The 12,730-nt window shown below is 26.3% G+C and overlaps 1 protein-coding gene across 1 annotated transcript in view; it reads left to right on the top strand.

Annotated features, from left to right (window-relative positions):
• Positions 1 to 12,730, top strand: part of LOC117180115 (neuronal PAS domain-containing protein 4) — a 73,810-nt gene that overhangs the window by 52,447 nt on the left and 8,633 nt on the right. The window contains exons 6-8 of the mRNA XM_033372448.1: positions 5,141 to 5,325; positions 8,220 to 8,326; positions 8,520 to 8,673. Of these exons, the coding sequence (XP_033228339.1) occupies positions 5,141 to 5,325; positions 8,220 to 8,326; positions 8,520 to 8,673 (446 nt within the window). The remainder of the gene's footprint in view (positions 1 to 5,140; positions 5,326 to 8,219; positions 8,327 to 8,519; positions 8,674 to 12,730) is intronic.

Raw genomic sequence — 12,730 nt, forward strand, 5'->3', positions numbered from 1 at the left:
AATAAGAAATAGATTAATATTCTACCAAAAAAGATGAATTTTATATCCAGAAAGACGATATTTTGAAAAAAGCGTTGAGTACAGAGAAAAAAAATTTTCAGTTAAGAATGAAAAAAGCTTTTAACGAAATCGTTGAATCATTAAACGAACAAGGCGAATGTTTTATAAAAAAAAATGGAATTTTTAATAAAAAAAATGAATTATCAATATTAAAAGTTAATTTTTACGCAAATAGTTGAATTTAGAACCTAAAAAGACGATTTTTTAAACAAAAAATTTCACTTACAACCAAATGGTTGAATTTAAAACCTAAAAACACAAATTTTCAATACTCAAAAAAGGTCTGGGTAAATATGCCCTTACTATTTTTTCTGGTTAATGTAACCAGAATTCTGGTTAAATTAACCATACAATTAGGTTACTCTAATGAAAAAAATAGTAAGGCCATATGTAACCAGAATTCTGGTTGAATTAAGCAGACATTTTTTTGAGTGAACAAAAAAGATAATTTTTACCAAATAGTTTAATATAAACATAAAAGGATGAATTAAAAAAAAATCTCAACCTTAGAAGGCGAACTTTCAATAAAACAGTTGAATTTTCAACCAAATAAATAGGGGCTAGCTAAAGTAAATAAAAAGTATATAATATGTTTTGGCAAGTGAAGAACAATATATATTTAGAATACAATTTAACCAAACAATGCTTTGCCTAATCAGTTTGATTTTCTACAAAAATAATGGAATCGATAATCTAAAAAAATAATTTTTTTGCCAAAAGAGAAATTTTGAAACGTAAGAGCTAAATTTTGAATGAAGAAAGAAAAAACTTCCACTGAATCGTTCAATTTTCAAGCCAAAAAGTCGAATTTTTTACTAAAAAGTTGCATTTTCAAACACAAAACATACATTTTTAACCAAAATAGATGAATTCTTAACAAATAATATAATAGTTGATATCATTTCAACGAAAAAATTTTTATTTGAAATCAAATATATATGAATCCAATCAAAAAAGACAAATTTTTAACAAAATAGCTGAATCTTCAATCAAATCTGATTATTTTCCACCAACATAGTTGATGTTTCAACCAAAACAAGAGATTTTTTTGACATAAAGTGATACATTTTCAATTGAAAAAGTCGAATTTGGAATCCAGTGAGAAAATACAATTTCCACTAAATTGTTGAATTTTCAAGTCCTAAAGACAAATTTTTAACTAAATAGCTGAATCCTAAATCAAATGAAATTAGCTTTCTACGACAATAGTTGAATCATCAATAAAAAAAATAGTTTTACCAAAAAAGATAAATTTTTAAACGCAAAAGTTAAATTACAAACCACAGGAAAACATGAATTTTTAATTAAAATAGTTAAATTCTCAACAAAAAATATAATAGTTTATATTATTTCAACTAAAGAAGATTTTCATTTGAACTCGAACACACTTGAATCCTATCAAAAAACAAAAATTCTGAACAATATAGCTGAATTTTCAACTAAATCAGATAAAATTTTGAGCAAAATAATTTTATTTTTAACCTCAATAGATGAATTCTCAACGAAAATTGTAATAGTTGATATTATTTCAAACCAAAAAGATTTAAATTTGTAACTAGTCGAAGTACCTTCAGAGGAAATAAAATTACTACCCAACTCTGGTTTCTTTAGAGTTTAGATTAAAATTTCCTCGAAAAGTCACAATTTTGTGACACAATTTTGTACTTTTTAAAAAAATTAATTTTTCCATTTTCACTTTTTTCAATTTATGAAATGAATCCGAGGCTTATATCTTGTTTTTTTATTAATAAGAATTTTTGTTCGAAAACTTATTTAAATTTAGCATAAAAATGTAAATTTTGCTTTCGTATTAAGGCGTCTGGTATATTGCGGGAAGAAATAATTTTTTCTTCTTCAAAGGAATGTGGTAACCGCTACGTTCTTTGGCGACGAATTACGCGTAAATAAGCAGGCAGGTGGGATTGCTAATCTTCCACGTTCTGGTTGGAAAAAGTAAAAGCTTCGCACTGTCAGAATCCATTATGCATTATAATGCATTCATGCTCGTTTCATTCGCCTTAACGCACCTTCGTCGTATTCTATTCAAATGTGACTGATCCACCATAAATAATAATTTATTCATATCATGAAGTTTTTACAATCAGGATTAATTATTTTCACATTCTGATTAATAGTTTTATTATCTTTACTATCAAAAATAGCGCGCTTATTAAACTTTCTTACTTTGATTGCTCAATGATCAAATTGAAATATACGCTTCAATTTAGAGTACTATAAAATATCATTAATAATCCACTCTGAGAAATGTCCTCTTGTAACAAAAGGATCTTTCTTGACGTAAATAGAATTTGCTCTGAAATTTAAGGTCAAGAGGATTTTTATTTGTCTCAACATGAATTCATTTTAAGAAAAAATTTTCTTTATAAGATTAATTTCAGCTAATCTTGCAGCCGAATTATTCTTATTGTCCAAAAGATTTATTCGCGTCATTCAAAACGAAACAGGCAAGAGGAGACACAGCTCTTGTTTTAAGACAACTTTTTCTCTGATTGTCATAAGTTAAGAATAAGTATAAAAATTTTTTATTTTTATTTCATTGAAATTTTCATTGGCTTTCAGTAATCTGTTATTTTTAGTTAAATTAACAATTTTTATCCCACCGGAAATTAAAAGCAAGAAATAAATAATTACGTCAATTTGAAATTTGATATCGCAATAATATGGTCTTAAAGGACAGCCCTTCAAACTAAAATCATTAAATTTAGATAATTTCTTTAGAAAGTAGTTAAAATTGTCACATTTTTAATTCAAAGCGTTCAGAATCATTATATTTTGAAATCAAAAAACTCGAAATTGAACGATTTTAGATTACTTAAAATTTGACGATTTGAAATTGATAAATAAATTTAATATTTCAAAGAAAAATCTTTTGAAAATCTAGAAATCTAAATTTTTATTGAATTAAAAAAATTATGACTTGATATAAAAATTGATTAGATAGATTTGTCTGAAATCAAAAAATAAATTTAGCTTCATTTTCATCGTTCACAATGGAAAAGTTTTCAATTGTGAAACTTAAAAATTAAGTTATATTATAAAAAGCTTAAAAAAAAGTAATTTACGATAGGAAATATTAAAGAGTAAGAATGTGTATACTCCAGAAACTTGAAATTTAAACAAATCAGAACTTCATCTAGAACTGAAAAAAATGCAGTCGTGAAGTATTGTGATATTAAAACTTTTTTCACTTAAGCCCTTAAGAATTTCTATTACTTGAGTAAATTTAATCGCTTAGAAATTGAGTTTTTTAAAATTGTCAATTGTACGTATCAAATTAAACTAATTAAATTTTAATCGCAAAATTTAAACTTATGTTAGGGAAAAATAAAAAATTTAGCGTTTACCATAAAAATTCAGAGTTCTAAAATTAAAACCATTATCAATTAAAGAACTTATTCAACTGTTTAACTGTTAACAATTGAATTCTTTACAACAGTTGATAACTGAGTTTGAAATGTTGAACATTTTTTAAAATAAAAAAACTTCAATATTCAATGCATGGTTCTAATATCTTCTCATTTTGCAGGCCTCAATTTAAGAAATTGTCTTAATTTTTAATTGTTATAAATCTATTTTGGAGGCATTTAATTCAAATTATTTAATTATAAGTCCTCCAAACAGAAAGTTGCATAATTGGCAATTGTGAATTAAAAAAATTAAAAACTTTGCAATTTTGAATATTCACATGTGGAAATAATTAAATTTAAACAATTTGCACTTTATAATCTTTAATATTAACGGTCTATAAATGGAAAATCTTACAATGTATAGATTTTGAAGATCAAAAGTCTAGATTGTTTAATTCTTAGTTTTCCAAATGATTGAAAATTTAAGTGAAAACAATCAAATTTACAAAATTTATAGTAGTAAAACATAAAAGTAGCATAATTTTTGAGTATAAATTATAAGAAGTGAAAATTCTTTTATTTTTGAAGAAGACAATTTTAATTAAGGCGAAATTATGTATTTAAGAATTTATATTTTCACATTTTTCAAATTGAAGATTTAAAATAGAAAATTCTTAAATAATTTAAATGTTTCAATTATAATGATTTTGAAGATCAAGAGTCTAAAGTTTTTGATTCTAAATCTTCCAACTTGAAGAAATTTTGAATTCGAATCATCAAAATTACAGGATTTTAAATTGTAAAACTTAAAACCTGTACAAATTCAATTACAATAGAAAATTCTTAAATAATTTAAATGTTTCAATTATAATGATTTTGAAGATCAAGAGTCTAAAGTTTTCGATTCTAAATCTTCCAACTTGAAGAAATTTTGAATTCGAATCATCAGAATTACAGGATTTTAAATTGTAAAACTTAAAACCTGCACAAATTCAATTGGTAATTATATTTGGATCTGTATGAATACAAATTCTTAAATGATAATTATTTCGAAGATTTAAAGACAAGTGTTTGATTCTAAGTATGCCAAATTGAAGAAATTTTGAAAGTAAATCATCAAAATGACAGTATTTTAAATTGCAAATATTAAAAAAGACAGCATTTTAAATGGCAAATGATCAAAATAACAGTATTTTAAATTGTAAATCTCTAAACATGCTCAAATTTTAATTGTAAATTTTCAGATTTAAAAGTTATATTTTAAGGATTAAAAATTCAAGGTTTTGCAATTTTAAAGCGTTACAATTTAAAACGCTTAAATATTAAAAATATAGAATAGCAAATTAGTTTATTTTTAAGATTTATATTTTAAAGGTAGGGAATTCTAAACGCTTCTGTAAAATAGTTCAATTTCAAGGAATTATAATTTTCGATTCTTCAATTTTAATTATTCGAAATTAAAAAATCTTCGATTTTGAATATTCGAAAAAATTTCTTTTCAATTAAAACAACTTTAAGTTGCTAGGTATTTGTTATGATGTCAAACTAAAAATTACGTATACTAACATACTGTTAAACTGGGTGGTAGAAAAAAAGTCAAGAGACAAAAAAAGCACGTGATGAATATATGAATTTGAAGATTACTATTAAGAATTCACAGTACAAAAAATATGATTATTTATAATATTTCATATAAAAAAATTATGTTTCAGGTTGTTCTAGTTGAGGGCCATTATTTGCCATTTGTTCCACTTTGTAATCGTAATGAGTCAGTGTTCCTTGCTTCTTGCACACCAGTGGTCCTCCCAGAGACGAGAGAAAGTGTCGTCCAGGGCGCCACTAATATTTTTACCACCATTCATTCAATGGATATGAAATACCTTCATATCGATAAAACGTAAGGTTCTTTTCTTTATTCAATAAATTATATTAAACTAAACACAATGATAATCAAAATTAAATATTTTAAATGTAAGTATCGCAAGTAAAAATGAAAAGTCTAGAGAATCATATTGCCTGACCAAAAATTACCTAATCTCCTCGACTTCAATTTCGTAGTAAGAGAACCTCATGTTCAGCCACGAAGCTTATTTATAAAGAATGTCTTTCCAGTGTAGAATTTCAAATTTGAAGATATCTTACTGAATCCTACTTTCTCTACTAATAAATAATTTTATGTAATCGTATAATTTCAAAATTACAGATGTCTTTCTAAATCCTAATTTTGCTACTGATGAATAATTTTATCTCTGATATCTTCTGTTGCTTTGGATATTTATAAGTAGAAAACTTTCATTAAACATTTTTAAACAAAAAATCTGGCTGGCAAATGGAATGTTGCACCAAAAATGCCGTCATATACTAAATGTCACGTCTGACACTAGTATGATTTTTCTACTTTCAAATTTCCTTTTTTAATGAAACCTTATTCGCAGTGGAAAGATTAACGGTAAAGGATTCCTTTTAAGTGTATAATTGGAAAATTGAAGAAGTCACGCTAAATTCTACTTTTGCTACTGATAAATAAATACATCCCTGTTACTTTAGATATTCATGAGTAAAAATCTTGCAATTAACACTATTTTTAAAAATGTGGTTGGAAAATGGGATGCCCTACTGAAAATGACGTCATCAAATAAATTTTGAGCCTGACACTAGTATGCTTTCCCTACTGTGAAAATAATTTTAAATTAGGGATCATTCACAGTAGAAAAAGAACCTCAAGTTTAGCCAAAAGGGTTATTGGTCAAGAAATTCTTTTTAGTATAGAATTTACAAATCGAATATGTGTTACTAAATCCTACTTTGGCTATTGATAAATAATTCCATCTCTGATACCTTTTGTTACTTTAGATATTTATAAGTAGAACATTTTCATTATCCATAATTTAAAAAAAAATGTCTGGAAAATAAGGTATCCCAATAGAAATGACGTCATCTACTAAATTTGGTGTCTGACCCTTGTGTGTTTTCCCTAATTTGGACTTTCCATTTCTTAATCAGAGCTAATTCTCATTTGAAAGATTATTGGTAAAGAATTTCTTTTAAGTGTATAATTTTTAAATTAAAGATTTCTTACTCAATCCTAATTTTTCTACTGATAAATAATTTCATCGCTGACACCTTCTGTTACTTTAGATATGTATTTATGAGTAGAAAAATTGTAATAAACACTATGAAACAAAAATCTGGCTAGAAAATGGGAGATCCCAACAAAAATGCCGTTATCAACTAAGTTTCAGGCCTGGCCCTAGTGTACTTTCCCTACAGTGGAAATTCCTTTTATAAGACATCACTCTATTATTTGAAATAAAATATTGCTAGAAAATGTAATGTCCTACCAAAAATGACGTCATCTAGTACATTTCGTGTCTGATCCTAGTAAGTGTTTCCTACTGTGAAAATGCCTTTTCTAATCAGACAGTATTCACAGTAGGAAAAGGACCTCAGGTTTAGCCACAAAGGTTATGGCTCAAGAATTTCTTTTAAGTATAGAATTTCAAAATCGAAGATATGTTACTAAATTCTTCTTTGGTTATTGTTAAATAATTATATCTTTGAAACCTTCTGTTACTTTGAATATTTATAAGAAGAAAATTTTTCATGAACATTATTACAACAAAACCTGACTGGAAAATGGGTTGCTCCACAAAAAATGATGCCATCTACTAAATTTTATGCCTAACCCTAGTGTGTTTTCCCTACTTTAGATTTTCCTTTTCTTAATCAGACCTTATTCGCAGAAGAAAGGTTATTTGTAAAAAATTCCTTGTTAGTGTATTATTTAAAAATTGAAGATGTCTTACAATATCCTACTATTGCTATGCATAAATAATTTTAACTCTGATATTTTCTGTTGCTTTAGATATTTCTAAGTAGACAAATTTTAGTAAACGTTATTTAAAAGAAGATCTTGCTTGAAAATGCGTGATCCCATAAAAAATTACACCATGTACTAAATTTCAAGCCTGACCCTAGTGTGAGTTTCCTACTGTGAAAATGATTTTTAATCAGATATCATTCACAGTAGAAAAAGATCCTCAAGTTTATCCACAAAGGTTATTGGTTGAGAATTTCTTTTAAGTACAGAATTCCAAAATCGAAGATGTGTTACTAAATCCTACTTTGGCTACTAATAAATGATTCCATCTCACCTACTAAGTTTTTGGCCTGACCCTAGTGTGCTTTCCCTACTGTGGAAATGTCTTTTTAATCAGACATCATTCACAGTGGAGAAAAAAAAAGTTTAGCGACAAAGATTATTGGTGAAGAATTTCTTTTGAGTACAGAATTTCAAAATCGAATTTCTAACTAAATCCTACTTTTGCTACTGAGAAATTATTTCATCTCTGTTAGCTTCTGTTACTTTAGATATTTATGGCTTGAACATGAGATGTCCTACTAAAAATGACGTCATCTACTAAATTTCGGGCCTGACTCTAGTGTGCTTTCTCTACTGTGGAAATGACTTTTTTAACCAGACATTTTTCGCAGGAGAAAAATAACAATCGATGCCATAAAAAAAGTTGTCGTACTACAATCTACCCTTTCCACTGCTTTTTATGTCAAATATCTGTTAAAAATTGGTTTCGAAACTTTCTTCACTAAAGATTAATTTCTTGCCTGGCTCTAAATGTATTATTTTTACCTTTAAAATTATATCAAAAAATAGAACACTGTTCGTAGTTTTATTTTAATTAGGCTCGATCATCAGATGATTTATTTCTATGGAAAATAAACTTCAAAAATATATTTACACATGTAGTAACTTACTTTTCTTTTATAAAATAGTGCAGAGAGTCATATGGAATATAGTAGATCTGAACTCGTTGGTGTTTCATGGTACAACCTCCTCCATTGGGATTGCATACGAACAGCATATTGCAAACACCAAACCGGTAATGATATTAACTACTTAGTAACTATATTACTGAGAATTAATAAGCTCAATATTTTAATATTTAATTAAATTTTTTTCGTTGAAGAACGAAATTAAAGATTGAAAATACGAATTAATTTTGATTCTTTAATTTTAATTATGGCAGAATCTCGAGTAGAAATTAAATATTAATTTGTTTATTTAATTTTTAGTTATTCAGTCAGATCAGGAGCGTTCAAGTACAGCATTATTGAGGCTACAAAATCGTTCTGGAAGATGGTTTTGGGTTCATTGTGTTCTTCAAGTCAAAGACACTTCAGAAGAGTGCCAGCATCCGATTATCGTTTGCACCAACCAAGTATTAAGGTGGGATATTTAAATACTTTCTTAAATAATTTAAAGGAATTTTCGTATAGACTGAAAGAATTTTACGTTATGTTTATGATTGATGCCTCGAAATTCAATAATAATCAATTTCGTCGGAAAATCGGATGTTCCACCAAAACGGCCTGATCTACTCGTACGTTAATTTGTGACTCAGATTTCTCTACTGCAGAAGGTCCTTTTTTAACTTTCAGTGGAAAAAGGACCTAAAGACCAGTCACGAAGTTCATTGGTAAATTTGAATTTTTTTCAAGTGGAGTATTTTATAATTAATGGTATTTTATTGAAACCTACTTCTTCTACTGTAAAATAATTAATTCTTTGATACCAACATTTTGCAGTTTGGTAATTTGATAAGGAATACCATCTGACAGTAGATAATCATTAACTCAAAGCACAAATATACGTAAGACAATTAATATAGTTTTAATTTATTTACACCAATAATGTGTTAAATACGACCTAAATTCAGTGAAGTATTTTAATTTTGAAGAAGTCTTTATTATCATCACAACCAGTTACTGTCGATCAGCGTAGATATGAATCTACAATCTGTGAAATCAGAAATCAAAGCTATCTATCAAGTAACCCCTTTATTACAGAAAATACTTAACGTCGTTCTTTTAAAAGATGGAAAATTAATTGATAAATTCTTAAATTTGAATTTTTTGAAAAAGATCTAACGTCAAAAATAACGTTAAGTATTTTATATTATTTGAAGAGTTAACTTGATCAATAGCTTTGATTTCTGATTTTACAGATTGTGGAATTACATCTACACTGATCGATAGTAACTAGTACTGATGATAATACAGATTCTGTGGTTTGATTCCCAGTGTGCTAGTTCTTTTTTTAGAAAAATTAAATTTTAATTCATTATTTTAATTTACGCATCTTAAACTTATACTTTTCTACTGTTTTCTCTCCTAATTAGGACACTTGCATTTACAATTATTTTAAATAAGAACATTTAGTTGGAATTTAAAATGTAACACAAAAACCACCTAATCTACTGAAATTTCATTTCATGTCTGACATTGATGGTCGAGGTTTATACAATTACAAATTATAAAACATTTTAAAGTTATATCAAAGGTTACAAGATCTAAAAAGTAAATCATAAACAATAAATCGTCAAATATAATTCGATCTAAAAATGTTGAATAGCGATATGCCTAAAAAATCTCGCATTCATCGTTGCTTTTTGAAACATATTTTATGTTAGCGCTGTTTGCTGAAAATAACTATTTTTTAAAAAACAATTTTAATTTAAAAACGCTAAGTTTCGAAGAAGACTTAAACTTTCCGAAAATCTTAAGTGATGCTACTTTTTTAAATTGTAAATTTGAATTTTTAAATACGATTCATCATCAAGTATCCTGATTTTCATTTTTTTACATCAGAAATGTATATTTTTAATAAAAAATGATTAGAGGCATGAATAAAAATTAATTCCAATCGGTTGAAAATGAACTCTTTTGTTGAAAATTTACTCTTTTTAGAAAATTTGTCTTTTTGGATCGAAAATTCCACAATTTTGTAGAAAATTAACCTGCTTGTTTGAAATTTTTTTGTTTAAAATTTTTCTATTGTGGTAAAAAATCAATTTTTTCTTAAAAATTTAATTTTATAGTAGAAAATTAATCTTTTATTTTTTTATTTGAGGATTTTAGTATTTTGTTAAAAGTTCGTTTTAGTTTGTTTACCAAAAAATGTATCTTTCTTAGTTGAAACTTAATCTTCTGTGTTAAAAATTTGGTTGGAAATTAACTTTTTTGTTAAAAATTTATATTTTTTGATTGAAAGGTAAACTTCTGGGTTGAGAATTCAACTATTTTGTTGCAAATGTATTTATTTGGTTGGAAATTAGTTGTTTTTTTTTTAGAAAGTTAATCTTCTGTGTTAAAACAGAGTGCTTTTTTGTTAAAATTAATTTTTAACAGATTACTTAATTATTTTGTTTGAGATTAAACTTCTTGATTAAAAAATAATTTTTGGTTGAAAATTCATATTCTGGAGTTAAATATTGAACTGATTTGTAGAAAAATGCTATTTTTCGCTTCAAAATACAAAAAGTTTGTAGAAAATTTAATTATCTGGTTAAAAATTTATGTATCTCTGCTTGTTTATCTTTTTTGTAGAAAATTAATCTTCTGTGTTAAAAATGCTTTTTTTTAACAATTAATTTTTTAACTCTAAATTTAACTATTTTCTTAAACATTCAACTGATTCGTTGAAAATGAACAGTTTTGTTAAAAATGTATATTCTGGAAATTAATTATCCTTAATGAAAATTTAACTACCCTATTTTTGGTTAACAATTGCTCTTTCTTAATTTAAAGATTCCACTATTTGGTTAAAATTTTTGAGAAACTAGTAACACGTCTATTTCCATTCCTCTTTTTGGTAGAAAAGTAATCTTTTTGCTTAAAAATCCAACTATTTTGTTAAAATGTATGTACCTTTTTCAAAATTTATCTTCTTCAGTAAAAAATTAATCTTCTGTGTTAAAAATTCGTTTTATTGTCAATAAAAATCAATTTTTTAACTGAAAATTGCACTATTTTCTCTAAAATTCAAATGATTTGTTACACAATAATGTTTTTGTAGAAAATTCATATTTTCGAAATTAATGATCTTAAAGGAAAATTCAAATACACGATTTTTGTTTGGAAATTAGCCCTCTTTAATTTAAAAATTCCACTATTAAGTTAAATGCTGTCATAAAGAAACAACACGTCCATTGGTCAAACAATGTAGTTCATATTTAATGTAATAAGTTAAAAATTTGTCTTTTTGGTAGAAAAGGAAACTCCTTGGTTAAAAATTCAACTATTTGGTTATAAATGTATCTCTTTTGTTGAAAATTCAACTTCTTTGGTGGAGAATTAATTTTCTGTGTTAATTTTTTTCAAACTGAAAATTTAACTGTTTTGTTGAGTATTGAACTTATTGGTTAAAAATTACCTTTTTTGTTGAAAATCCATATTCTGGGGTTGATAATTCGCCTGGTTTGTGGAAAATTAATCTTTTTCGTTTGAAAATTATACTTTTTCAAAATGTGATGTAAAATAATTATTCTTTTACTTTGATATAATATATTTCATGGATTAGATAAAAATAATAATGAAATTTTAGATATCCATTTAATGTGTATTTAAATGTTATATGGTTGTTTTTCTTCTAATTGTGCAAAACATTCAGGCGTTTAGAAAAATGTTTCAATATTCATCTGAAATTATATTTTTTCTGAAAAAAGATGTACTCTCTTTGCTTCACTGGTAATTGAACCAAATAAGTTCCGATAGCCAGTCGAGTGCTTTTAATTCCAATTTCCAGTCAGGTGCTAGTAATTTAAAGGAATCTGTATTATCATCAGAGATAATTTACATCAATTATTCTAGTAATCATTCCGCAATACGTGAAAATAGAAATCAACTGAAAATACTAAACGTTATTTCTGACTAGATGGAAAATAATTTTTCAACATTTGAAATAAAAATAAAAATTTCTTTTCATTTAAATTTTTTTAAATTTATTTCAAAAATGTTGAGCATTTATTTTCCATCTAGTCAGAAATGGCGTGAATTATTTTCTGTCATTTGAATAGTTCACTTAATTGATAGTGTTGATTTCTATTTTCAGGGATTGTGAAATTATATCTACGTTGATTGATGGTAACTATCTCTGATGAGAATACAGATTCCTTTAAATATTCTTCTAAGCATCTACATAAACCAAGAACTTAGACGCCCGGTAAAAGTGTCTAGGCACTTGACCGATTGTCTAGAACTTCTAAATGCCTACACTGTTAAAAATTTCTGTTGGAAACTTCCACTACACGTATTGAAAGTTTATTTCCGAAACGTAAGGTAACGCTGCAATATAAAATGTTTTAGTTTCCAAATTCTGGCATTGGTATCCTACCTGTTTTGATATTCTTATACGAGGGTGGATTGATAAGTTTCCGGCCTGACCAAGAAAAACAACGTTTTTAAGAATTTTTTTTTTATTTCTCAACATAATCTCCTCCAAGGCT

Source organism: Belonocnema kinseyi, chromosome 9, assembly GCF_010883055.1.
Source record: "Belonocnema kinseyi isolate 2016_QV_RU_SX_M_011 chromosome 9, B_treatae_v1, whole genome shotgun sequence".
Lineage (NCBI taxonomy): Eukaryota > Metazoa > Arthropoda > Insecta > Hymenoptera > Cynipidae > Belonocnema > Belonocnema kinseyi.